Source organism: Neophocaena asiaeorientalis, unplaced genomic scaffold (assembly GCF_003031525.2).
Source record: "Neophocaena asiaeorientalis asiaeorientalis breed wild unplaced genomic scaffold, Neophocaena_asiaeorientalis_V1.1 scaffold30, whole genome shotgun sequence".
NCBI classification, from domain to species: domain Eukaryota; kingdom Metazoa; phylum Chordata; class Mammalia; order Artiodactyla; family Phocoenidae; genus Neophocaena; species Neophocaena asiaeorientalis.
The window spans coordinates 918572-945040 of NW_020174923.1; the positions used below are offsets into that span (position 1 = coordinate 918572).

At 42.1% G+C, this 26469-nt stretch overlaps 1 protein-coding gene across 2 annotated transcripts; it reads left to right on the forward strand.

Annotated features, from left to right (window-relative positions):
• Positions 1-213: 213 nt before the first annotated feature.
• APOH (apolipoprotein H) lies at positions 214-14576 on the forward strand. 2 transcript variants are annotated; one of them, XM_024761048.1, is made up of 8 exons: positions 248-311; positions 705-881; positions 2291-2387; positions 3835-3911; positions 4861-5049; positions 10166-10345; positions 12588-12785; positions 14429-14575. In XM_024761048.1, exons 1-8 carry the CDS (start codon positions 248-250, stop codon positions 14482-14484), a joined length of 1038 nt encoding a protein of 345 aa, XP_024616816.1. In that variant the 3' UTR covers positions 14485-14575. The 2 variants fall into 2 exon arrangements, with proteins under 2 accessions (XP_024616817.1, XP_024616816.1); XM_024761049.1 differs by lacking the exons at positions 2291-2387; positions 3835-3911 and having other exon boundaries at positions 214-311; positions 14429-14576.
• The last annotated feature ends 11893 nt before the right edge of the window (positions 14577-26469 follow it).

Genomic DNA, 26469 nt, shown 5'->3' on the forward strand with positions numbered 1-26469 from the left:
CATTAACATAAATGTCGTGAAGACAGAAACCATCTACCAAAGATTTCACAACAGACCTGCCAAAGTGAAAAGTAAATGATTAAAGAATGTAGGCCTTGGAGCTCCTTTCAGACCATGATCCTTTATCTTCTATTTACAGAGATAATAGTACACCCCCAAATGGTTAATATTTAAGCACTTTAATATTTACAGCTCTCTTTTTAGTAGAGGAAAGCCGCTTCGGTAGTGCCAGTGTGAGCCATCCACGATGATTCCTCCCGTCCTCATCTTGTTCTCAAGTTTCCTCTGCCATGTTGCTATTGCAGGACGAAGTAAGTACTCTTTGCTTTTGAAAAAAAGAATTCGGATATCCGTCCCCCTTGTGTATGCCAGGGATCCATAATGATTAGTTAAATTCTCTTTAGGGTGGATGCTTGAGAGAGTGGATTGGTGCTTGTTCTTTGATATAGCCATGCCTAAAGTTCCTGCATGAGGTATTTACCTTGTTTAAGCCTCAGTATACGGACCTGTGAAATGGAGATGACAATAGCGCCCTTCAAAAGTTGGTGAGATTAGACGAGGTATTGCATAAGTCAAGTATTTGGTACAGAACTCAGCGTGCATATTATTGGTAGCACGAAATACTTTTCATTTGTGTGTGCTATAGCTGAACTTAAAACCGCAAATACAGATTTCTCGGGCAACGGCTCTGTGCTCTGTTTCAGTCTGTCCCAAGCCAGATGACTTACCATTTGCCAGAGTTGTTCCGTTAAAAACATCCTATGCCCCCGGGGAGGAGATCGTGTACTCCTGCCAGCCAGGCTACGTGTCCCGGGGAGGGATCCGGCGGTTCACCTGCCCGCTCACAGGACTTTGGCCCATCAACACGCTGAGATGCACACGTAAGTCAGCCTCCATCTCATGCATTCTCCCCGTCATTCACATCCTGGACATGTTGGGGAGATGACCTACCTTGTCATGCTCGCGGTACAGAAAGCCAGCAGAACTGTGGAGTGGAGGGCTGTGAAGAAACAGGAGGGTCTGTGGGGAGTTCCACAGGAGAAGAGGCTAAGGACAGTAAGTGCTATTTGCAGCACAGCCTGGAACTAGGGGAGATTTTAAGAAGAGACTTGGTACGATAAAAGGGGAGGAAAACACTGCCGATGTGAAAAGGGAAGTGGAGATTATATTACAAATTATCTTTATAATAAAATATAAATATATTAAATTAATAATGTACAGGAATATTATATGTAATAATATATGTAATATAACAGTTATATATGTATATATACATTCACAGATATCTGACTTTATGGTAGATAGTTGCTTTTTTATTTTTTGGCCTCGTGGCTCAGCCTGTGGGATCTTAGTTCCCCGACCTGGGATTGAACCCTTGCCCTCAGCAGTGAAAGCACAGAGTCCTAACCACTGGACCGCCAGGGAATTCCCGGTGGTTGCTCTTATTTATGCCTCAGAGCGTGGCTCCGCGATAGCACGCTGGCGTTATTTTTTCGCAGTCGGCTCTTGAACAATCCACCTGGGAGGGTTTCTGGCAATTTTATGTAGAAGTCAAGCAGCAAAAATAACTGTATGGACCTATCCGAGCTCGGGTTACTTTGGTTGTATGGGTGATACCATTTGTGAAAACGATACGTGTTCATGCAGTGATTTTAATATGCTTTTTGATTAAAAAAGACAAAACGTAATTGTTAATGAAAAACCACCGTAACATCATTAGGGAAAATTTTTCCGGAAATCAGCCTTAACTTTGCAACACTAACGACTTGCTTTTTCAGGTTATTTTCCGCGTGTATATTTTCCTCATTGCAGTGAGTTGACACCATTTTGTGTTTTTCTATTTTCACTAACATATCAGAAGCATGGACTGTATCTCTGTAGTCTTCATAATCCATATTTTATTGGCCGTATCACAGTTCAGGTGGATTTACCCTTTAATTACCATTAATTAAAATAATACCCTGATAGTGAACATTTAGACTGTTTGGCTTTTGTCATTAGAAGTAACAATACAGGGAATTCCCTGGCGGTCCAGGGGTTAAGACTCTGCACTTCCCCTGCAGGGGGCGAGGGTTCGATCCCCGGTCGGGGAACTAAGATCCCGCATGCTGCGTGGCAAACAGTACAATGGGTGCCTTGGTGCATATATCATTTGACTTATTTTGAGTTATCTTCTTAGAATAGTTACCAGTAGAGTTACTGGATCAAAGGATAGAAATGAGTTTATACATTTTTATTTTAATAGTAAAATCTATAAATGGAAATTGACCTTTATATCTTTAAATCACAGCCAGAGTATGTCCTTTTGCTGGAATCTTAGAAAATGGAACTGTACGCTATACAACTTTTGAATATCCCAACACGATCGATTTTTCTTGCAATACCGGGTAAGGACTTCTGGCTCACAGATGCAGCCCATTCCTGCGCCCTTAAGCTAATCATCAAGGCTGGTCCGTTTCTAGTCTTTAGGCTGGACTTGCTGAGTACAAATCACCGAATACAAATCCACAGTGGTGTTGAGGGCGGGGTAAGGGGGGGCGAATACGACAGCTAGTGAAATACGAAGTCAACATTCTAAGCTTTCTGCTCCTGATTAGTTACTTATTTGAGGAGCACATTGAAATTGTTGAAACTGGGTGATAATTCTTTATGATCTCTGGGCCAAATCTTGGCATGAGGGTTAAAATATTTTAGTAATCGGACTTGGGCTTTAGTTATGAGGCTAATTTCATCGACTGTGACCTCGTGGAAGAGAATTTTATGGAGAAGGCTGAGTGTGTGATGATGTAAAACATAATCTTCATCCTCACAGCATCCCCAGAAGAAAGCACTTATGGTTGGTCATATGACTTACCTGCCCCATGAGCAAATACACCATCAGTGACACTGGCGAGAGCTCATCGGCTGTAGAGCAGGGCAAAATTTCACTGAGGAGGCTTGTTTGTGATTAGAGATTAAGAAATACTGTGTGTGAAAGAGAGGCAGTCCTTTCATCTGAAACACCAATTGACTGGTAGGCTTCATGATGAATGACCTTGAACAAACTGGCTTCAGGGACAATGGTACATTTGCAATGGAAATAGACTGCGTTGTTTTTAAACATTTGGGTCTGCAGGCTCTCAGAATATTAGGGATTATTCGGTTTGATTCATTTTTGTGAATTCGGTTTGATTCACTTTTGTGATCCTGAAAAAGAGGTGGTTCTTTGCTTGGAAGCAGTTAACCTGACCAGCTGGTTGGAGACAAGGGGTTTGGGCACTGGGTAGGGTTGGCTTCCATACCCACTAGCGATGGAACCTTCCCATTCTTCCGCAGTTCCCTGCAGCCTTAGGCTGGGAGACTTGATGAGCCTTAGAGGAATGTTAAGCCTCTCAGGAAAACAGTATTATAAGACGGAAAAGAAGCCAATAGTATGTTTTTTTGGGGGTGGGGTGTCTTCGTTGCTGCGCGTGGACGAGCGGGGGCTACTCTTCGTTGCGGTGTGCGTGCTTCTCATTGCGGTGGCTTCTCTCATTGTGGAGCACGGGCTCTAGGCGTGTGGGCTTCAGTAGTTGTGGCATGTGGGCTCAGTAGTTGCGGCTCGTGGGCTCTAGAGCGCAGGCTCAGTAGTTGTGGCGCACGGGCTCAGCTGCTCTGCCGCACGTGGGATCTTCCCGGACCAGGGCTCAAACCCGTGTCCCCTGCATCGGCAGGCGGACTCTCAACCACTGTGCCACCAGGGAAGCCCTGAGAAGCCAATAGTATTATTCTGCAGCCATGCTTAACAGAAAAGACATTTGAGATGCCACGGGTGGGTTATTTTATAATTTAGTGGATTACATTTTCCCTTTGCAGGTTTTATCTGAAAGGAGCTAATTCTGTTCAATGCACTAAGGAGGGAGAATGGAGTCAGAAACTTCCTGTCTGTGCTCGTGAGTTGGTGGGTCCCAGTTATAGGGAGGTGACTAGCTGATTTGCCTGGGACTTCCCTGGTTTTACCACTATAAGATCTACACCCTGGAAACCCCTCAGTCCCAGCTCCATGAAATGGTTGGTCACCTTTCTGGGGACTGTCCATCCTGATACCTTACTCTGGAAGATGAAACAACCGCTTTGGAATGACAAACTCTGAACCTGACCCTGACTCTAACACTGAAACTCCAGATTAGTTAGGTCAGGACGGCAACCCACTTCTGAGTCTCTGTGTGAAGCTACTCGTGTAAGCTCCATACAGACAGAGTACAAAAGCAGGAGGTATTCAACAGGAACAAACAAACCTAAACTAGGACCGAGATGTCACTCAGATGTCACAGATGACTTGTTGTCATCAGCAACTATTGCAGGAGGCTCCCTCAGCAAAGTCCTTTGCCAATTCTGACTCCCAGGAATGTCTTCCAAGGTAGCGTTTGGATCCAAGACGTATGGTATCTTAAGCAAAAAATTTCCTTCATCTTTTAGATTTTTTTTTTTTTTTTTTGCGGTACGCGGGCCTCTCACTGCTGTGGCCTCTCCCGTTGCGGAGCACAGGCTCCGGACGCGCAGGCTCAGCGGCCATGGCTCACGGGCCCGGCCGCTCCGCGGCACGTGGGATCCTCCCGGACCGGGGCACGAACCCGTGTCCCCTGCATCGGCAGGTGGACTCTCAACCACTGCGCCGACAGGGAAGCCCCATCTTTTAGTTTTTTGACTGGTTCAGACATCGGATTTCCAGATCATATTTTCTTCTTTGGCTTCTCCAGCTGACTGTGTTTACCCTGGCATGTGATCAAAGTTTGCATTTTCCCAAGTTACTCTCTGGATTTTTTTTTGTTTTGTTCTGTAAAGAGTACTTTTAAAAGACTCAGCTATTTTCATTAAAATGATAGTTCCTTCTTTTTTCAGCTATAACCTGCCCTCCACCACCCATACCGAAGTTTGCAAAACTTAGTGTTTACCAGCCATTATCTGGGAACAACTCCCTGTATGGAGGCAAGGCGGTCTTTGAATGCTTGCCACAGCATGCAATGTTTGGAAATGACACCGTTACCTGCACAGAACATGGAAACTGGACAGAATTACCAGAATGTAAGGGTGAGTGCAATGATAAGACAGAATAATCATGGGAGTGTAGAATCTCTTTTTTGAAGACGATTGAAAATTTCTCTGTCATGGAGTGTTTCAAATGACCTTGTGTAACAAATGTTTATCGGCATCTGCCGGGTACCCAGGATACCAGAGGAGCGAGACCTGACTCAGCTCAGGAAGATGAGCTATGATGCAGGGGTCTGTCTGCGGCTGCTCGGGAAGGCTTCCCAGAGGAAGGGCTCGCGGGAGCAGTGGAGAATGGGGGAACGGCATAGGCATACCACACAAGGGCGCGGGATGGCGAGAGCCAGGGGGGTGTGAAGGAACAGGGTGTGTGCACGGACAGCTGAGTGTTACTGTGAGGCTGGATTAAACTGGGGAGTCCTAAGAAACAGGCGAAAAACTGGGTTGCAGTCAGATTGATATAAGCTTTTGTAGTCTTTACCTAAGCTTAAGAATCACAAGATTACTTGATTTAAAAATATATATGAAAATTCTTTCTCCTCTAATTTGACTCATCATCACTATCTTTGAACTGTCAACTGCATAACAAGTAGAATTTATCACACACACCAGGAATTACACTAAGGACTGTTACCTTCTCCCGCAGCGGGTGTTACAGATATCTACTGAATGATTCGAACATAAGTGCTTTTTAGCATAGGGAAACTACTACTGCTACTAAAACCTAGCACCTTTGGGGGACTAAACTCTGGGCCAGGCACCGGTCCCCTCCTATATATGTGTCATCTCATCTAATTCTCCCGAGTCCTAAGCAGCGGGTTCTTTTTCTTGTCATCTCATTTAATTCTCCTGAGTCCTAAGCAGTGGGTTCTTTTTCGTTTCATCTCATTTAATTCTCGCGAGTCCTAAGCAGTGGGTTCTTTTTCGTTTCATCTCATTTAATTCTCGCGAGTCCTAAGCAGTGGGTTCTTTTTCGTTTCATCTCATTTAATTCTCGCGAGTCCTAAGCAGTGGGTTCTTTTTCGTTTCATCTCATTTAATTCTCGCGAGTCCTAAGCAGTGGGTTCTTTTTCGTTTCATCTCATTTAATTCTCGCGAGTCCTAAGCAGTGGGTTCTTTTTCGTTTCATCTCATTTAATTCTCGCGAGTCCTAAGCAGTGGGTTCTTTTTCGTTTCATCTCATTTAATTCTCGCGAGTCCTAAGCAGTGGGTTCTTTTTCGTTTCATCTCATTTAATTCTCGCGAGTCCTAAGCAGTGGGTTCTTTTTCGTTTCATCTCATTTAATTCTCGCGAGTCCTAAGCAGTGGGTTCTTTTTCGTTTCATCTCATTTAATTCTCGCGAGTCCTAAGCAGTGGGTTCTTTTTCGTTTCATCTCATTTAATTCTCGCGAGTCCTAAGCAGTGGGTTCTTTTTCGTTTCATCTCATTTAATTCTCGCGAGTCCTAAGCAGTGGGTTCTTTTTCGTTTCATCTCATTTAATTCTCGCGAGTCCTAAGCAGTGGGTTCTTTTTCGTTTCATCTCATTTAATTCTCGCGAGTCCTAAGCAGTGGGTTCTTTTTCGTTTCATCTCATTTAATTCTCGCGAGTCCTAAGCAGTGGGTTCTTTTTCGTTTCATCTCATTTAATTCTCGCGAGTCCTAAGCAGTGGGTTCTTTTTCGTTTCATCTCATTTAATTCTCGCGAGTCCTAAGCAGTGGGTTCTTTTTCGTTTCATCTCATTTAATTCTCGCGAGTCCTAAGCAGTGGGTTCTTTTTCGTTTCATCTCATTTAATTCTCGCGAGTCCTAAGCAGTGGGTTCTTTTTCGTTTCATCTCATTTAATTCTCGCGAGTCCTAAGCAGTGGGTTCTTTTTCGTTTCATCTCATTTAATTCTCGCGAGTCCTAAGCAGTGGGTTCTTTTTCGTTTCATCTCATTTAATTCTCGCGAGTCCTAAGCAGTGGGTTCTTTTTCGTTTCATCTCATTTAATTCTCGCGAGTCCTAAGCAGTGGGTTCTTTTTCGTTTCATCTCATTTAATTCTCGCGAGTCCTAAGCAGTGGGTTCTTTTTCGTTTCATCTCATTTAATTCTCGCGAGTCCTAAGCAGTGGGTTCTTTTTCGTTTCATCTCATTTAATTCTCGCGAGTCCTAAGCAGTGGGTTCTTTTTCGTTTCATCTCATTTAATTCTCGCGAGTCCTAAGCAGTGGGTTCTTTTTCGTTTCATCTCATTTAATTCTCGCGAGTCCTAAGCAGTGGGTTCTTTTTCGTTTCATCTCATTTAATTCTCGCGAGTCCTAAGCAGTGGGTTCTTTTTCGTTTCATCTCATTTAATTCTCGCGAGTCCTAAGCAGTGGGTTCTTTTTCGTTTCATCTCATTTAATTCTCGCGAGTCCTAAGCAGTGGGTTCTTTTTCGTTTCATCTCATTTAATTCTCGCGAGTCCTAAGCAGTGGGTTCTTTTTCGTTTCATCTCATTTAATTCTCGCGAGTCCTAAGCAGTGGGTTCTTTTTCGTTTCATCTCATTTAATTCTCGCGAGTCCTAAGCAGTGGGTTCTTTTTCGTTTCATCTCATTTAATTCTCGCGAGTCCTAAGCAGTGGGTTCTTTTTCGTTTCATCTCATTTAATTCTCGCGAGTCCTAAGCAGTGGGTTCTTTTTCGTTTCATCTCATTTAATTCTCGCGAGTCCTAAGCAGTGGGTTCTTTTTCGTTTCATCTCATTTAATTCTCGCGAGTCCTAAGCAGTGGGTTCTTTTTCGTTTCATCTCATTTAATTCTCGCGAGTCCTAAGCAGTGGGTTCTTTTTCGTTTCATCTCATTTAATTCTCGCGAGTCCTAAGCAGTGGGTTCTTTTTCGTTTCATCTCATTTAATTCTCGCGAGTCCTAAGCAGTGGGTTCTTTTTCGTTTCATCTCATTTAATTCTCGCGAGTCCTAAGCAGTGGGTTCTTTTTCGTTTCATCTCATTTAATTCTCGCGAGTCCTAAGCAGTGGGTTCTTTTTCGTTTCATCTCATTTAATTCTCGCGAGTCCTAAGCAGTGGGTTCTTTTTCGTTTCATCTCATTTAATTCTCGCGAGTCCTAAGCAGTGGGTTCTTTTTCGTTTCATCTCATTTAATTCTCGCGAGTCCTAAGCAGTGGGTTCTTTTTCGTTTCATCTCATTTAATTCTCGCGAGTCCTAAGCAGTGGGTTCTTTTTCGTTTCATCTCATTTAATTCTCGCGAGTCCTAAGCAGTGGGTTCTTTTTCGTTTCATCTCATTTAATTCTCGCGAGTCCTAAGCAGTGGGTTCTTTTTCGTTTCATCTCATTTAATTCTCGCGAGTCCTAAGCAGTGGGTTCTTTTTCGTTTCATCTCATTTAATTCTCGCGAGTCCTAAGCAGTGGGTTCTTTTTCGTTTCATCTCATTTAATTCTCGCGAGTCCTAAGCAGTGGGTTCTTTTTCGTTTCATCTCATTTAATTCTCGCGAGTCCTAAGCAGTGGGTTCTTTTTCGTTTCATCTCATTTAATTCTCGCGAGTCCTAAGCAGTGGGTTCTTTTTCGTTTCATCTCATTTAATTCTCGCGAGTCCTAAGCAGTGGGTTCTTTTTCTTTTCAGCCGTTTACATAGATAGATCAGCCATCAGCATGTTGTGACATTCTCTCTCTTTCTCTCTATAGACGACATACTATTTTCCCCCGGAATCATGTGAAAATAAGTTGTACACATCATGACACTTACCCGTGAATACTTCAGCAGCATGAATGTCCTAAGACAACATTGTCATATGTTATCACTGTACCCAAGACATTTAACATATTTGGAATTATCAACAATAATAATTTAAACAATTACACTATATACAATTAACAAATTTATTTCATATGCAAATTACCCCAGCTGATCCAGAAGTACCCTTTATACACGTGTTTGGTTCTCTGTGAAATCCAATCATGAATCCCGTATTCTGTCTAGGTGTCATAGCTCTTTGGTTTCCGTTAGTTAAGAATTATCCCCTGCCTTTTTGGCTGTCTTCCACTGACATTTTTGAGGAGTACGTGCTAGTTGTCTTGGAGAAGTTTCCACAATGTGAATTTGGTCGATTATTTACTCATGACTGCATTTGAGTTAAATACTTTTTTTTCTTTAAGAATACACTCCATCACATCAGAAGGCACATGGCGTCAGTCCATCACTGTCATGCTTAATTTGATCCCTTGGTCAGGTGGGGTACGCCCCTCTTCTCTTGGTAAAGGCATCTCTTTCTCGTTGAATTAGTAAGCAACCTGTGGGTGACAGTTTGAGGCGGTGAGAATATTCATTTTCTAGCGGTCATTTTAGCATCCACTGATAATCCTGAACTCAGTCAGCTGAGACGTTGGTGGTTACAAAATGGTGGCTTTCTAAGTTTCTCTTTCCTTCTATATTTATTAGCTGGAATTCTTCTACAGGGAAGAGTTTTTCTTCCATGAACTATTTCTTTTTAGCGTTATTATAGACTCACAGATTCTTTTGCACCCAATTTGTGGAAGAGCCAAAGCTGATCCAAGCAGCCCAGCACTGGATTTGGTCCCCTTGAACCATCTCATTAGATTTCCTCCCAAGAGCTCTGTGCTTCTCCCTCCAGCTTGGCTTTCTTTACTGGGGTAAATAGGGACACGGGTTTGGGGTTCTACCGCCGAGGATCTAAAGAAAGCCGGGAAGCCTTCAGTTTTCTCCTTCATATTTCATGTTGGCTTCTTGTATAGTCTGAAGACAGTCATAAGAGTTAGATTTAACATTTAAAATCCAAATAATGCTGTTCCAGCGTGCATAGAGGGAATCTCTGTGTTTTAATTTCATGGTCTTTTGGTTAAAAGAGACAGACTTTTTCCGTCTTTCAAACCCACCATCTTAGACTGTGTGCAGATGAAGTTTGCAATAAATACTACCTTGTGATTATGTGAAAGCCCAAAGCACTTGGTAACTCGTTAATTTTCTTTCAAAGTGTTGTTGTTTCTATTTTAATATCCAGAGTTTCACAAGGATAAGATAAAGGGGACAGAATTAAGCACCAAGGTCCCCAGAAATTGTGTTCTAGGCACAGGGACACCCAGTGATTCAGTGGGGGAATAAGAGAGACAAGCGCGGGGCTATTCCGTAACCACTGGACCCCACGCTATTTATACTAATACGTCTTACTGCTTAAACGTTTTAGAAGTAAAATGCCCGTTCCCATCAAGACCAGACAATGGATTTGTGAACTATCCTGTAAAGCGGGTACTTTATTACAAGGATAAAGCCACTTATGGTTGCCATGATACCTATGCCTTGGATGGACCAGAAGAAGTAGAATGTGGCAAACTGGGGAAATGGTCTGCACAGCCAAGTTGTAAAGGTAAGAACTATGGGTACGGTCTTGAACTGCCTCCCAATTCATCGAGTAGATCACCTTTACTTGCCATCTTCTTGTTCCAGTCATTTTCCACTTTGTTTCTCAGACTTGATTCACAGCTACTGGGATTTATATGGGCATGGGGAAACTTCACGCTTAGCAATCCTGCTTGAGATTAAACTGCATGAAATAAACATATTTTGTAAGCCTTGATAATATGGTGGAAGATTGTGTGGGCTTCCTATAATTGCTTTTAAGTCTTGGCCCATGAGCCTCCTTTTTTGCTTTGTTCTCTAGTCAAGACCCTTCTCACTGTGGCAAAACCCAACCACACATTCTGGCTAGTTCCAGGAAATGGTGACGAATTATAAACGTAACAGGCAATCGTATGGACATTGAATATGAGGAAATGAAACACAACTGGTCCTCTTGAGGACTGCAACTGAAAGTCAGGAACTATCGCTACTCTTTCCACATCTCATTGGCCTCACGGTTTCTCTCATATCTCTGTTTCTCTGCTTACTCACCTTGAACCTGACTTGATTCTACACCAGGACCTCTCAACTAAAAGATTCATCACTCACTGGCATCTTTTCCCTGAGATGCTGGTTGCTTCTGAGTTAGGTGTCTATCCTTGATCTAGTCTGTGTCATGCTTATGCAAAGAACACCGACTTTGCACTGCGTTTCTGCTCAAGTTGCTGTGGGCTGGACAGTTTTGTTTTTTTTAAATAATGTGTTTATTTTACTTTTGGCTGTGTTAGGTCTTTGTTGCTGCGCGCGGACTTTCTCTAGTTGCGTGAGTGAGGGTTAGTCTTCGTTATGGTGCGTGGGCTTCTCACTGCCGTGGCTTCTCTTGTTGCGGAGCACGGGCTCTAGGCACGTGGGCTTCAGTCGTTGTGGCATGTGGGCTTCAGTAGTTGTGGCTCATGGGCTCTAGAGCGCAGGCTCAGTAGTTGTGGCACACGGGCTTAGTTGCTTCGCAGCATGTGGGATCTTCCCAGACCAGGGTTCGAACCCATGTCCCCTGCATTGGCAGGCGGATTCTTAACCACTGCACCACCAGGGAAGTCCGGGTTGGACAGTTTAAATAGAAAAGGCAATTAGGCACAACAGGCAAAATGACATATGACTAGGTTGGGGTCCCCTAGAAGCAGAGCCTGAGACAGGGACTCAAATACAGTTGGTTTATTAAGTGAGTCTCAGGAAAAAGAATGTGAGGCAGGTAGGATGGAGCTGGACACTGGTTCTCAAACCTCGCTGTGCATCAGAATCTCTAGAGGGTTTGTTTAAACAGAGTCTCTGATTTGCTGGATCTGCAGTAGGACCTGAGAACTAGCATTTCTACCGGGTTCCCAGGTGATACTGATGCTGCCAATCCAGGGACCATGTTTTGAACGAGGATGTGGTCTCAGCTAGAGTCTAACTTCAGTTTAATCCCCTGGGATCTCTGGACCATGGGAGTCCATCCCATCAAGAGGCAAGGGGACCTGATTATTTTGATCCCCTTCTCAGCCTGTCATAGGCTGCGGGCCGCTCCCTTCCCTGACCCTGGTGTTGTGGACTGATGTGCATACTCTCCTTGGAGAGGTGGCTGTCTTATGGCTGAAGGGCATTTTTCAGAGAAAGGAGCATTTATGAGCTGTTATGAGCCAACACTCACAGTGGCTGGTGGGTGGTGCAGCAACTCAGTAAATGGGAGCTGAGTGGGGCAGGGACGCTTACCTGAGACGGCAGGTATCTGATAGAAGTTCTTTTGCACAGAAGCCTAGTATCTGATGCTTCTGCTCTGACCTTTTTGTTCTTGTTTTTGTGGTATGCGGGCCTCTCACTGCTGTGGCCTCTCCCGTCGCGGAGCACAGGCTCCGGATGCGCAGGCTCAGCGGCCAGGGCTCATGGGCCCAGCCGCTCCGCAGCATGTGGGATCTTCCCGGACTGGGGCACGAACCCGCGTCCCCTGCATCGGCAGGCGGACTATCAACCACTGCGCCACCAGGGAAGCCCTGCTCTGACCTTCTTATGTGGCTACTCCAGGGGAAGAAAAGGTGATCTTGGAAGCCATGATTAAAGGTTCTATTGACAAGGAGCAACAGTTAGCAATGATACTGACGTCACTTGCTATCTTAGAACCTTCTCGTCTTGAGCACTTTGTTTCAGGTCTGAACATCTACTGGTTCAAATGCTACATTTTCTTTAAGAAAGAGTAAATGAAGTCCTGTCTTGACTACAAATATTGTCTCTTTCAGCGTCTTGTAAATTATCTGTTAAAAAAGCTACCGTGATATATGAAGGAGAGAGAGTAAACATCCAAGACAAATTTAAGAATGGAATGCTGCATGGCCATAAAATTTCTTTCTTCTGCAAAAATAAGGAGAAGAAGTGTAGCTATACAGAGGATGCCCAGTGCATAGACGGCATCATTCAAATCCCCAAATGCTTCAAGGGTGAGTTCAACCCTGGAACGTTTAGCTAGCACTTACGCTTGTCCTTCGCCATAATCAGTACTTTTATTACCTGATGACTAAAAGAAGCCATGTTAATGTGGCCACTGGATTTTTTAAAAGAGAGTGGGGCAGGAGGAAATAACAAGATGAAGCAGTAAGCTGCATTTAGTTTCCCCACATTTTCCTTTCCTTTTTTTTTCCTTAAAACTCAGGGTTGTGGTTTTATTTGATGAGTGTTGAATTATGCCATCATGTATAATTCCAGGTTATGCTTGAATACTAATAATAATATTGAATGGAATATTGAATAATAATATTGACCACCTCTTGGTCCCAAATGATAAAGAACTCACCCCAGACTACAAAGTAACTCATGTCAATGGTCATTGGTTTATAGATCTTCTAACATTTCTTTACTTCCTTCAGCAATTCCTGGAGTTTGAAAAGTACCCATTAGAGCAAAGTGTTCGTTAGAGCTAAACATTTTAAGGAAGATGATATTGTGTTTGTGGGTGATAAAGGAGTGTATACTGGCCAGCATTAAAGACATTCGTTTCAGGGGTTTTTTTTAAATTTATTTTTTAAAATAAATTCTGTATACAAAACTTTTTTTTTAAAATTACAAGCTATGAAAATATCTTCCCTAAGAATGTGATTTTCTTTTAACATTGCCTACAGTAACTTTTTTTTATTGGAGTATAATTGTTTTACAATGTTGGGTTAGTTTCTGCTGTAGAACAAAGTGAATCAGCTATACGTATACATACATCCCCTCCCTCTTAAGCCTCCCTGCCACCCTCCCCCCACATCCCACCCCTCTAGGTCATCACAGAGCATTAGTTTTAGGTTTAAGGTCTACATATCTTTGTTTCTGCAAAGGAGGAGCCAGCCAGAGGCTGAAGCTATTATTCCTTCCAGGTTTACAAATGCTTCAAGAATACTGACAGTCCTGTATCAGCTGGTAGAGGAGAGAGTTGGGAGCAGATTAGAGGAGAGAGGGGTCTGAGAAGTGGCCAGCTAGACAGAGAGAAGGAAATGATAACTAGCAAATAATACCCGCCTCATAGGTTTGATGATTAGAAATATTATGCGTGACATGGAGTAAGTACACAATGATAATAATGACGGTTATTATCACTATAATTACAAATAGTTAGAAAAGCACTGGATAAATTGTTATTGTTCAAAACATAGCAGAGCCCTAGTGAGACATTAAATACTAAAGTTGACAAAGCACAGTAATCCTAGCACAGACCAGCAGAAAAAATATTAGCAGAAGATAATTAAAAAAAACCAAACAGAGCTTTGTTAATGCACTTCTTCATGCTGTTCTCTTTTATAGTCTTCAGACAGATGCAGCACTGTTGGCACATTGGCGATTAAATAAGGGGCTGATACAGCTTTTTTCTTTTAATCTTGACTGTCAGAATTATACCTAATCTTTTATTTCCTCTCTTGGAAACGAGTGCCTTATCATTTCCCTGATTTTTCTCGAATCACTTAAAGCTCACACTGAATGCTTTCATTCACATAATTCGATTTATTCTACACGTTTATAAAATGTATTTGACTTGGCTTGGCTACTTAACAGATTTAAGAGATGACTGTTTCTCTTAAATTTTTTTTTTTTTCTCCCCAAACAGAGCACAGTTCTTTCGCTTTCTGGAAAACAGAAGCATCTGATGTAAAACCATGCTAAGTTGGTTTTCTGATTCAAAATTAAGTGTCATACTTGTATGTGTTTGTCCAAGGAACCTAATGGAAATGGAAAAATAAAGTGACTGAATTTATGTGTCAGCCATTGCAGTGTTACTCCAGGGTAGCTTACTTTGAATTATCTGGTTAAGAAACCCAAATATTTGGAACATTGTCCTTGCATGGCTGTGAAATGGAAAGTGTAAATAATTACCTAGGTAACCCAGTTACCCTCTCCCTAATTCTACTCCTAAACGCTTTCACCTAAAACAACTGCGAGGCAACAGTTTTCTTAGAATGGTCCACAGACCCCGGCATCAGTATCGCCTGGTAATTATTACAAAGGAAAAAAATGCTGTGTCCCGGAATTTCCGAGGATGGCCCCCAAATCTGCATTTATAACAAAGTCCCCAGATAATTCTTCGCATTCTGAAGTTTGAGACGCATCACCAAAAAGGAATGCATCGACTTTCAGGCCAATAGAAATGGATCTGAGCCCTTAAAGTTTGGTTTACATAATGCCTAAATAGCTTTCCTTACCCACTAGAATTCCGTGACCCATCACTGACATTGCTCCTTTGTTTATGTCTAACGTCCTTGGCCTTTTCTCCTCCTGTAGTATGTGCTGGCAAAGCCCATCCCAGGCTCTAGCTGCCTTTCCTGTGCCTGCACCAGAGCAGCTGAAGGTTGCTGGAAAAAACGAAAACCTCACAATTATGCTAATAGGTCCCACTTTGATTCATGAACGTGGGCCTCACATACGCCCTCAACTGTGCCTGGCAATCCTACCGCATTTCACTAGTTTATTCTCTCCCCAACTCCCCAACGTGGCTGTGTCTCTTCTCAGCCCTTCTCAAGCCATCGTCTCTGTCCTCTCTCTCGGCCGATGACCTTGCTCCTTGTTTCGCAGAGAAAATAGAAAAGACCCTTTTCAATCTTCCCATGACCAAGTCTACCATCTCAGCCATGTCTGTACCAGGGTCTCTGCCCTCCGTCTCGTTTCTCCGAGATCCCATCTAAGGGCAAACCTCATGTTCAGGATCCCGTCTTCTGTCTCCTACTTAAGGATTTTGCTCTTCTGATGAATGATCTTCCATGTTTATTTTTTTCCCCTTTCTATTGGAGCATTTCTATCAGCATATAAATATGCAATAATATCACCACTGTTTTAAAAAGAAAACCTTACTGTTACCTCACGTCTTTTTCTAGCTACTGCTCCGTCTCTGTATCCCTTTTTATAAAAGTCCCAGAAAGAGTTGTTTACTTTGCCATCTCCACGCTCTGTACTGCCCATCGCGACTGGTAAACTTTGTCTCCGCACAGGTGTTTCCTCCGGGATGCGTCTTCCTCAGGATTCACCTGCCTTCACGGGGTGTGGTCCGACATCTCCTCCAAGATGCTTTTCTCTTCCTCCTCCCTTTACAGAAATCAGTGTGCCCCCCACTTCCCAGGATGTCATTCAAAAGCTCCAAGTGCCCGTTACTTAACTTTAAAAAACAGCTTTACTTTTTCTTTCTGAATCCTTTCCTTCAATATTCTTCCCTCTTCCTCTCTCTCAACCTCTCTTGCTTCCCCCCTCCCTCCCTGCCCCCTCCTTCTCCTTCTTCTTCTTCTCCGCCTTCTGCTTCCCCCCCCCTTATCTTTCTCCATGACGTGTATTGAGGGTCAGCTTTGAGAGTGGGCGGTTACTCCCCTTTCTAAACCAAAAAGCCCTATTTAGGCATTTTGCTGAACAAAACCCCATCAACCCTGGATTACCTCTTTTAGCACTAAGTTTTAGAACCACTGTTTTCTTTAACTTGTCACCTATTCACTTAAAACTGGACCTCCCCCCCATCTTACCTCACAGCTCTAGGAATGGAAAGAAAGCAGTAAAAATTTTAGAGCCTTTCCCCTGCCCCAGACTGGATTGCTGGGTTTGCTCCAGAAAAGGAGAGAATATATTGTTCTATTATCCTCCCTTTTGTTGCAGATACTTTCCTAATTAAATTTATTGTTTCAAAACTTTTAAATATATAGACTTTTAAACTGTAAATGAAGCTTTTTAAAAAATTGAAGTAGAGTTGACGTACAGTATTGTATTACTCTCAGGTATGCAATATTTTTATAGATTTTACTCCATTTAAAGAGATATTGTAAAATATGGGCTATATTCACTGTGCCATACAATATATCCCTGTAGCTTATTTATTTTATACATAGTAGCTTGTATCTCTAATTCCCTACCCCTAGCTTGCCTTTCCCTCCTTCCCTCTCCCCACTGGCATTCATTACTTTGTTCTCTATATCTGTTAAGTCTGTTTCTGCTTTGTTATATTCATTCGTTTCATTTTTTAGGTTCCACATATAAGTGACATCACTCAGCATAATGCTCTCCAGGTCCGTCCATGTTGTTGCGAACTGAAAAATTTTATTCTTTTTTATGGCTGATTATTGTATACAATTGTGTGTGTGTACACACACACACACACACACACACACACACACACACACATTACATGTTCTTTTTTTTTTTTTTGCGGTACGCGGGCCTCTCACTGTCGTGGCCTCTCCCGTTGCGGAGCACAGGCTCCGGACGCGCAGGCTCAGCGGCCATGGCTCACGGGCCCAGCCGCTCCGCGGCATGTGGGATCTTCCCGGACCAGAGCACGAACCCGCGTCCTCTGCATCGGCAGGCGGACTCTCAACCACTGCGCCACCAGGGAAGCCCTACATCTTCTTTATCCATTCATCTGTTGATGGACACTTAGGTTGCTTCCATGTCTTGGCTATTGTTAGTGCTGCTATGAACACTGGGTTGTGTGTATCTTTTCCAATTAATGAAGAAAACATAGGTAGAACACTCTTTGACATAAATCATAGCAATATTTTTTTGAATCTTTCTTCTAAAGCAAAGGAAATAAAAACAAAAATAAACAAATGGGGGCTTCCCTGGTGGCGCAAGTGGTTGAGAGTCCGCCTGCTGATGCAGGGGACGCGGGTTCGTGCCCCGGTCCGGGAGGATCCCGCGGGCCGCGGAGCGGCTGGGCCCGTGAGCCATGGCTGCTGAGCCTGCACGTCCGGAGCCTGTGCTCCGCAACGGGAAAGGCCACAACAGTGAGAGGCCCGCGTACCGCAAAAAGAAAACAAAAACAAAAAAACAAAACAAAAAAATAAACAAATGGGAAGTAATTAAACTTAAACGTTTTTGCACAGCAAAGGAAACCATCAACAAATCAAAAAGAAGACCTACTGAATAGGAGAAAATATTTGCAAATTATATGACTGATAAAGGTTTAATAGCCAAAATATATGAACAGTTCATACAACTCAACATCAAAAAAACAAACAATCTGATTAAAAAATGCACAGAAGACCTGAATAGACATTATTCCAAAGAAGACATACAGATGGCCAACAGGCACATGAAAAGATGCTCAACATCATTAATTATCAGAGAAAAGCAAATTAAAACCACAATGAGATATCACCTCACACCTGTCAGAATGGCCATCAGCAAAAAGACCACAAATAACAAATGTTGGCGGGGATGGGGAGAAAAGGGAACTCTCCTACCTTGTTGGTGGGAATGTAAATTGGGGCAGCCACTGTGGAAAATGGCATGGAGGTTTCTCAAAAAACTAAACATAGGGACTTCGTGGCGGTCCAGCGGTTAAGACTCTGCACTTCTAGTGCAGGGGGCATGGGTTCGATCCTTGGTTGGGGAGTTAGGATCCCACGTGCCATGCGGTGTGGCCAAAAAAAAAAAAAAAAAGACTAAAAATGGAACTACCAAATGACCCAGAAGTTTCACTCCTGAATATTTATCTGACCATATATGTTCTTTCAAATCTGTTTTTTGTTTTAATTCCTTGTCTTTTTTTTTAACATCTTTATTGGAGTACAACTGCTTTACATTGTTGTCTTAGTTGCTGCTGCATTCAAATCTCTTTTGCTGGAACTTTTTATAAGGAATCTCCAGATTGAACTTTTAATAGACTATTCCATAAAAACTCCTGGAATATGGCAAGTTTGTTGAGGATGGCTTTTTGCATCATTTTTTTCTTTGAAGGCATTTCAGGCCACTGGATAAGCTTGGGTCCTTGAAAATTAATCAGAGTAAACTTTAGAACTTAGGCCATAGTACTGATTCCTCTAATGATATTTTCACAGGAGGAAAAATCTGCTAGTTTTCATTCTGAAGAGGCAATTTGGATGAGAGGAGCCCATCAGAAGAAACTGCCCAGTTGCAGCCCCTCTATTTAGTGACTATATGGTCCATTTAGCCCCATAAGTAGCCTCTCTATGCGAAATGTGTTTCTTCTTAAGTGCTTAGATCACTAGGTTGCCTGTTACCAAAATTCAGCTGTACCCTCCCCAGCCAGAGTGCAGTGACCTTCCCTGCTGGCTGAGGTACCAGAAAGTATTCTTCTTCTCCCCCACAGGCAGCCTGGTGCAGAAAGAGTGAAAGTATAATCACAAATCGATGGTTATCATCCTACATTTTAACAAGGTTGAAGGTGGTCTTCCCATGCTATGTAACGTGGCTTAACCCGCAACTGCAGACCCATGGAACCCTGTAAGCTGTTATGGCAGATGGGCTTCTCAACACAAAGGGATCCAGGTCGTCACTTTTGTTTCCTGCTCTAACATGTTTCTTCAAGAAGTTATAGAAAATGAACTTTCTCATTTCTAAGACATTGACCAATCTTTCAATATGTAGGATCTGATTTCTGAGTCCCCAAACTCAATGATAAGTATTTATCAGTAAAATTTCCCATCTACTAGCCCGAGGGTCATTCCCTACCTTAACACTGAAATAGATTTAAAAGAAAGAGAAAGAAAGAGAGAAAGAAGGAAGGAAGGAAGGAAGGAGCGCTTGGGGTTTGTGCATATGGGTGTGAGTATATGTCTGCACATGTGAGAGTGTGTGTGGTTGGTGTGCATGTGTGTACGTGAATGTGTGATGTATGTGTGTACATGAGTGTGTACGAGTGTGTGCTTTGTGCCCGTATGTGCATGTGAGCGTGAATGTGTGATGTATGTGTGTACATGAGTGTGTACGAGTGTGTGCTTTGTGCCCGTATGTGCATGTGAGCGTGAATGTGTGATGTATGTGTGTACATGAGTGTGTACGAGTGTGTGCTTTGTGCCCGTATGTGCATGTGAGCATGCGTGTGTGGATGTGTTTACATGAGCGTGTGTGTACGTGCAGCATGCTTAGTTCTTTGTGTGCTAATGCTGCTTCCTAGTGGCATCTGCCACTTCTGAAAGTTCATGACAGACAGTTTGGAAGGAAAGGATTGACGTTTCCCGCGTCAGGCACCGGGAAGCACTTCCTTTCCCATCTACCTCACCCGTGTTAACTCCCTCTCCCCAATCATCCCATAAGGATGGTAAAGACACTGAAGCTCACGGAGGTTATGTAAGTTGGTTTACACAAGTGACGGAGCTACAGAGCCAAAGTTCAGGACTGTGTCTTTCCTCCCTTTTTTTACACTGCTAGGGAAGCAACGCATTTCCCGGTGGCTTCCTGGAAATAACTGAATTCTAAAGCTGGCCTTTTCCAGCCTAGGGAGGGGTGCTGACACAGGGTGGTGAGATTTTTGCATAGGTGAGGCTAGGAAGTGGCCGAGCAGGTGGTTGCTGTTTGCATGAACGTTGGTGAGAGCAACGTGTCTACAAATCTTCCTCGACGTCCAATGGGGTTACCTCCTGATAAACACATTGTAAGCTGAAAATGCATTTAATACACCCAACCGACTGCTCAGCATAGCTTAGCCTAGCCTACATTAAACGTGCTCAGAACACCTACATTAGCCTACAGTTGGCCAAAATCATCTAACGCAAAGCCTGTTTTATAATAAAGTGTCAAATATCTCATGTAAGTTACTGAGTACTGTACTGAAAGTGAAAAACAGAAAGGTTTGGGTTCAGAATGGTTGGAGTGGAGGGGTTATTTATCCTCCTGATCGCGTGGCTGACTGGGAGCCGTGGCTGCTGCACTGCCCAGCATCACCAGCGAGCGTCTGACTTCAGATCACTACCTGGGACAAAAGCAAAATGCAACATTCAAAGTCTGGTTTCTACTAAATGTATATTGCTTTCGCACCATCATGAAAAATCTTAAGTTGAACCATCGTTAAGTGGGGGACTGTTTGTGTTATTGAAAGGGAGGGGGGATGAATAGCCGAGTTTATCTCTGTCAATAGCCTCTGGCACAGATCAATTGCCTCAGCTTAGTTCTGGCAAAAGAAAGGAATCCAGAATCATTGTGTTACAGGTTGTAACTCTGTTTTCTAGTGGTGATGAAAAGAAAACATGCCCCATAATTCTTGGTTTCTACTCTCCTTAAACTACATCTATCTGTGGTATAATTTATTCTTCTGTGACCTAGAAATAGAAAGTTCTGAATTATTTCCTACCCAATTTAAGGACTTTACTGGCTACAGGATTATTTTATTTATCTCTAATGTCTTTACATAACAATAATAATACTCGTTCTTTGTATTTATAAATTGCTTTCCATTTAGATGACTGAGTCATTCATGTATTTCAATGTAATGATGCAGAGAATCTTAATAATGCAAAATGGTGAATCACTGACTGAAATTTGGTTATTCAGAACGTCAGCTTAGGCATCAGTACTGTGTACAGAGCCATTTGCTGATTTTGAGACAATAGATTAAAATATGGAAGACATGTATAACATGTGAAATTTCCCCCCAAAATGGGCAAAGGACTAGAGGACACTTTGTGGAAGAATTTGAAGAAAGGACTAATAGGCATGTTCAAATATTTCAGCTTTTCTAATAGCGGAAAACACAAATTAAAAAGAGATACTATTTTTATATATATAATTAGCACAGATTAGAAAAATTGTTGATGTGAGACAGCCACTCTCAGGGACTGTTTGAGTGGAATTGCAAATTTGCAAAACCCTTCCAGGAAGCAATTTGGCAGTAATGATCAAAAGCTTTAATTTCATTCATGCCTGCAGGAATATCTTTTATGGAGATAGTTGAAACTTCAACTGAGATGTATATATTAGAAGATAATTATTGCAGTGTTATATAAGAGCCAAAAATTGCTAATAACATATATCCAATCACAGGAAAATAATTAAGCAAATTATGTTATATCCAAATGATGCAAAAATAAATAGACACTAAAACGATCATATATATATGTATAAGATTTGAGAATGTATTTATAATTGTTAATAGTGGCTATTCCTTAATGGTAGAATTAATTTTTATTTCTTCTTTAAACCTTTCAGTGTTTTCCAATTTCCATATAATATCATCAAAACTTTTATAACCTGAAAAAAATACGCAATTCAAAAATCTCAGCTTAGGAAGAAAAATTTTGTTTCTCTTTACAGTTAACTCTTGATTATTCTTGATAGTAAGTGGAAATAATTGCCTGATAATCCACCTCAGTGATCCAAAGTCACTAACATTTGTTTTTGTGTCTTGTACTTGCTTTGCAATGTGTTTATTATTCACAATCCTTCAAACTACTGGATAACTGACTTCACACTGAAGCTATTGAAACCTCGATTCCAAAGTGTTTGAAAGGGCTTCCCTGGTGGTGCATTGGTTAAGAATCCGCCTGCCAATGCAGGGGACACGGGTTCAAGCCCTGGTCCGGGAAGATCCCACATGCCGTGGAGCAACTAAGCCCGTGCGCCACAGCTACTGAGCCTGTGCTGTAGAGCCCGCGAGCCACAACTACTGAGCCCGAGTGCCACAACTACTGAAGTGCGTGCGCCTAGACCCCGTGGTCCGCAACAAGACAAGCCACTGCAGTGAGAAGGCCGTGCATCGCAACAAAGAGTAGCCCCGGCTCGCTGCAACTAGAGAAAGCCCGCGCGCAGCAACAAAGTCCAACTCAGCCAAAAATAAATAAATAAATTTATGGAAAAAAAAAACACCCAAAATGTTCGAGAGGAAAGAATACAGTGAATTTCATAATTTTATGTCTGAGGAGAATACGGTGAATTTCATAATTTTATGTCTAAGTCAACGTTTTCTAAAATAGAGCTATTTTTTGGAGAGATTTGAGGGTATCTAGGAAGTAAAATTGAAGGACTTACATCATCTTTAGTTTTGTTACCTAGAGAATCATTGTCCGCCTTTGAGTCACATCCTGCCACGTTGTTTTCCCTTGTGTGTGTGTGTGTGGTAAGTATGTAAATTGGTAGAATGGCTTGTAAACTATTTTGTAACTCATTTTCTGTGAGTAATATTAATAGTACATTTATTACTATAGACTTATACATTTGGTATTGATCTTCAGGGAAATTAAGGTATGAAAGAATGCCTTTAGGAAACTATATGTTTTTATGGGTTTTTTTTTTGCGGTACGCGGGCCTCTCACTGTTGTGGCCTCTCCCGTTGCGGAGCACAGGCTCCGGACGCGCAGGCTCAGCGGCCGTGGCTCATGGGCCCAGCTGCTCCGCGGCATGTGGGATCTTCCCGGACTGGGGCACGAACCCGTGTCCCCTGCATCGGCAGGCGGACTCTCAACCACTGCACCACCAGAGAAGCCCAGGAAACATATGTTTTATATACATATAATTTAAAGTTGAGAGAAGTAAATTACTGTATCAGGTTTAAATCTGACTGTATATAAACAGAAAATTCAGACAACAGTAGCTTAAACAAAATGGAAGTAACCTCTAGTCTCTGCTATAGTTACTATAATTTTATAGAACAGGATTTTGAAATATATGGATAATCAGATTTAATACTTATAACAAAATGCAGGCCTAGCTCAAAATATCTATGAAAACTTATCTTTCTAATTAGTGAAAGTCACATTGTCCCAAGTTTTATGTAGAGAATCATTGACTTCACATTGCTCAGTATTAACCAGACTAATCCTTAATTTTAAGTTTATATTTTGAAAATAAATAGATCCCTTTCAACTTGAGAAGTATAGCAATTAACTTCCCACCTGGGAAAGAAAAACTATTCTGGGGATCACGTTTATCCTATCATTATCAACTATGTTACCATTTGATTTTTAAATATTGAGGTAAACCATTAATTTCTTTTTGGAACAATCCTTCTATTTTCATTTAAGTCATTTGTGGCTGATAGGAAATAACATTTCCAATGGAAATAATGTTTCAATTTCAATACCTTTTTAAAACCAAAGATAAAACAAGGTTCAGTATATATTTTCATATGGTAACTTTATAATCACAGTAATGTGTTTTCTTAATCTCCCCTCTATTCCCATATTATTTTAAACCAGGTGGCATAATCTGACTCTAATATGGTTATTCGGTATTTGTGTTACTACCTCCTACTATACTGTAAACTTTTGGAGGGAAGAAACTCATCTCTGTCCTCCCAACTCTTGAAGCTCTGTTATACTTGGAACCATTTGAGGTAACTCATCCATCCCCTCCTCTGAGAAAAGAACCCCAGCTACTCTCCCCTAAGCACAAGAGTGAGCTGCCAAAGTCATGTTTATATGATGGGATGCCCAGTCTCCTGACCTTACCTGATCCGACTAAGTGTGCTCTCCTGATTCACATTAGAGCAGTCAGACTCACTCTCTTAGGAAGAAATTTGGACTCCCCCATAGCAGGGAGCTATGGGGCGGCCATATTCCACTCCAGGTACAGAGAGAAGCACGAAAAACCCATCTGCGTTAATTCTTTGGTTCAATAAACATGTACGGATTGCCTCTCCGTGCTAGGAACTCTGGGTCTGCCGTGGTAAAACCCAGCAGATATGGTCCTTGTCCTGATGGAACCTATAGACATATTATTTTTTTAAAATTTTTTAGATTTATTATTTATTTACTTTTATTTTTGGCTGCGTTGGGTCCTAGTTGCGGCACGCGGGATCTGTGTTGAGGCATGTGGGATCTTTCGTTGCAGCGCGCGGGCTTCTCTCTAGTTGTGGTGGTGGGTTTTCTCTCTCTAGCTGTGGCGTGTGGCCTCCAGAGCGCATGGGCCCTGTAGTTTGCGGCACAGGGGCTCTAGTTCAGGTGCACGAGTTCAGTAGTTGTGGCACGCAGGCTTAGTTGCCCTGTGGCATGTAGGATCTTAGTTCCCCGACCAGGGATCGAACCCATGTCCCCTGCATTGTAAGGCGGATTCTTTACCACTGGACCACCAGGGAAGTCCCGCCTATAGACATTTTAAAAAGATCTTTAATATCAGTTAATATTTGACTACAAATTTTGATAAAGGCAGTGAAGATAAAGAGCACGGGGCTTTGAAAGAGAGTAAGGGGTAGTTTGAGAAGCACTGATGGCCTCTCTGAGAAAGTGACGTTTAGGGTGAGCTGTCAGAACATTCATGGTAGAAGAAACATTCCGTTAAAACAATCTACACATACTAGACGTTCAATAAATATATATTGAGGTGACAAATTATTATCCTTTATGAAATAACTAGACATAGAAGTCATATTAATTGGTTGCCATAGGTCTGTGGCCATAAAACCTTCGTGTGAAATAGTATTTTTCAGGGCACGCAAGCTTGGGGCTGGCTACGCTGGAACATTTACAACAGAGTATTTATCTGTCTTCACCCTTGGGGTCCCTGAAGGGACTCCGATTCCAGATATTTCTTCCGAAGTATTCCCAGGGTGCGGCTCACGCGTGCTCTGCATCTTCCTAAGCCACCATATGGTGGGCATCATCTGTTTTTCTCCGAGTGTGTGTAGCTGTGAGGATATTTTTCTCATTGCTTGCCTCTGATGCTCGCTGAAGGCATCCCTGCTGCTGCTGCTTTTTACTAATGCCTGCCCTGAGGTAGCTGGAACCAAGTGTTGAGGGCAGTGATGTCTGTACTGAGTTTGTCCGTAACAGCTTCAGAAATTATGGACAAGAATGCCGCTATAGCTTCTGTTCTCAATGTTTAAGTTGATATAAAATCCATAGGGCAGAAGTTCTTAACTGAGGTTCCATGGATGGACTTGAGGAATTTGGGGAACCCTTTGATTTGTACTCATATTTTTGGGCATGTGGGCATTTAGGGGTGGTGAAGTACAGGGGGCAGGAGAGGTATAGCTTTTTAAGATTCTCAAAGGAAAATCTTCACCTTAAAAGATTGGGAATCACTCTGTTACAAGCAAAGGAGGAGAGCTGGAAGTCAACCCATGGCTACTACTTTATGTGGAACCACCTGTCCATTCAATGTTTGTGTACTGTTACTGAACCAGATCTGCTTACTGTCACCTAGGGTGAGTTACTTTCTAGAAGTTTACTTGGTTGTCACGGAAGGAGATTTCCAGTGGACATCGTGACACATAAGCTTGAATCCAAAGGTCAACACAGCTCAGGTTCCAGGTGGCATCCCAGCTACATATGTATTACATAAATAACTATAAAAATCCTATGTACATATCTTAATTTTTAAAATATATATATGTGTGTGTGTGTATATATATATGTATATATACATAGTGACAATCTCCTAGTTCTTGAAAATGTAAAAGGAGATTTTCTCTTCTTACTTTCACCTAAATATAGAAATTATTTTAAGAAACTTACCTTAATTTTTTTAACCTTTTAAGTCATGTATTTTTTTTCTGCTGCAGTTTTTTCTTAGATGAACTTGACTTTGTTGCATTTCCCCCCTCAATCCCCTTTTTTCTTCTACTTTTCTGCTAGTCTTCATTTAGACATCAATTGTCAAATTCATTTTATGTTCTTCCAGCAGCATCGTTTTGAACCTCTTCATTGGGTGGTCAAATTCCTGCAATTGCATGTGTGGGTTTTGCATCCCAGATTCTCTGTGCAAATGACCGAATTACCCATTATTCTTTAGCTATAAACATGTCAACTATGCTTTTGAGAAACTAAACATTCCTAAAAGTATTTCATACCTCTTCTTTTCCTTAGCTTTAATAATTTGTCACTGAAACCATGAAAAACCATTGGTGGGAAAAACTGTTACTTCCAGTGGGAGGGTTTGAAAAAGCACCTTGGAAAGAATATGCCTTCCTCTGGAAGCTTGAAAGTAACTAGCTACAGATGAATG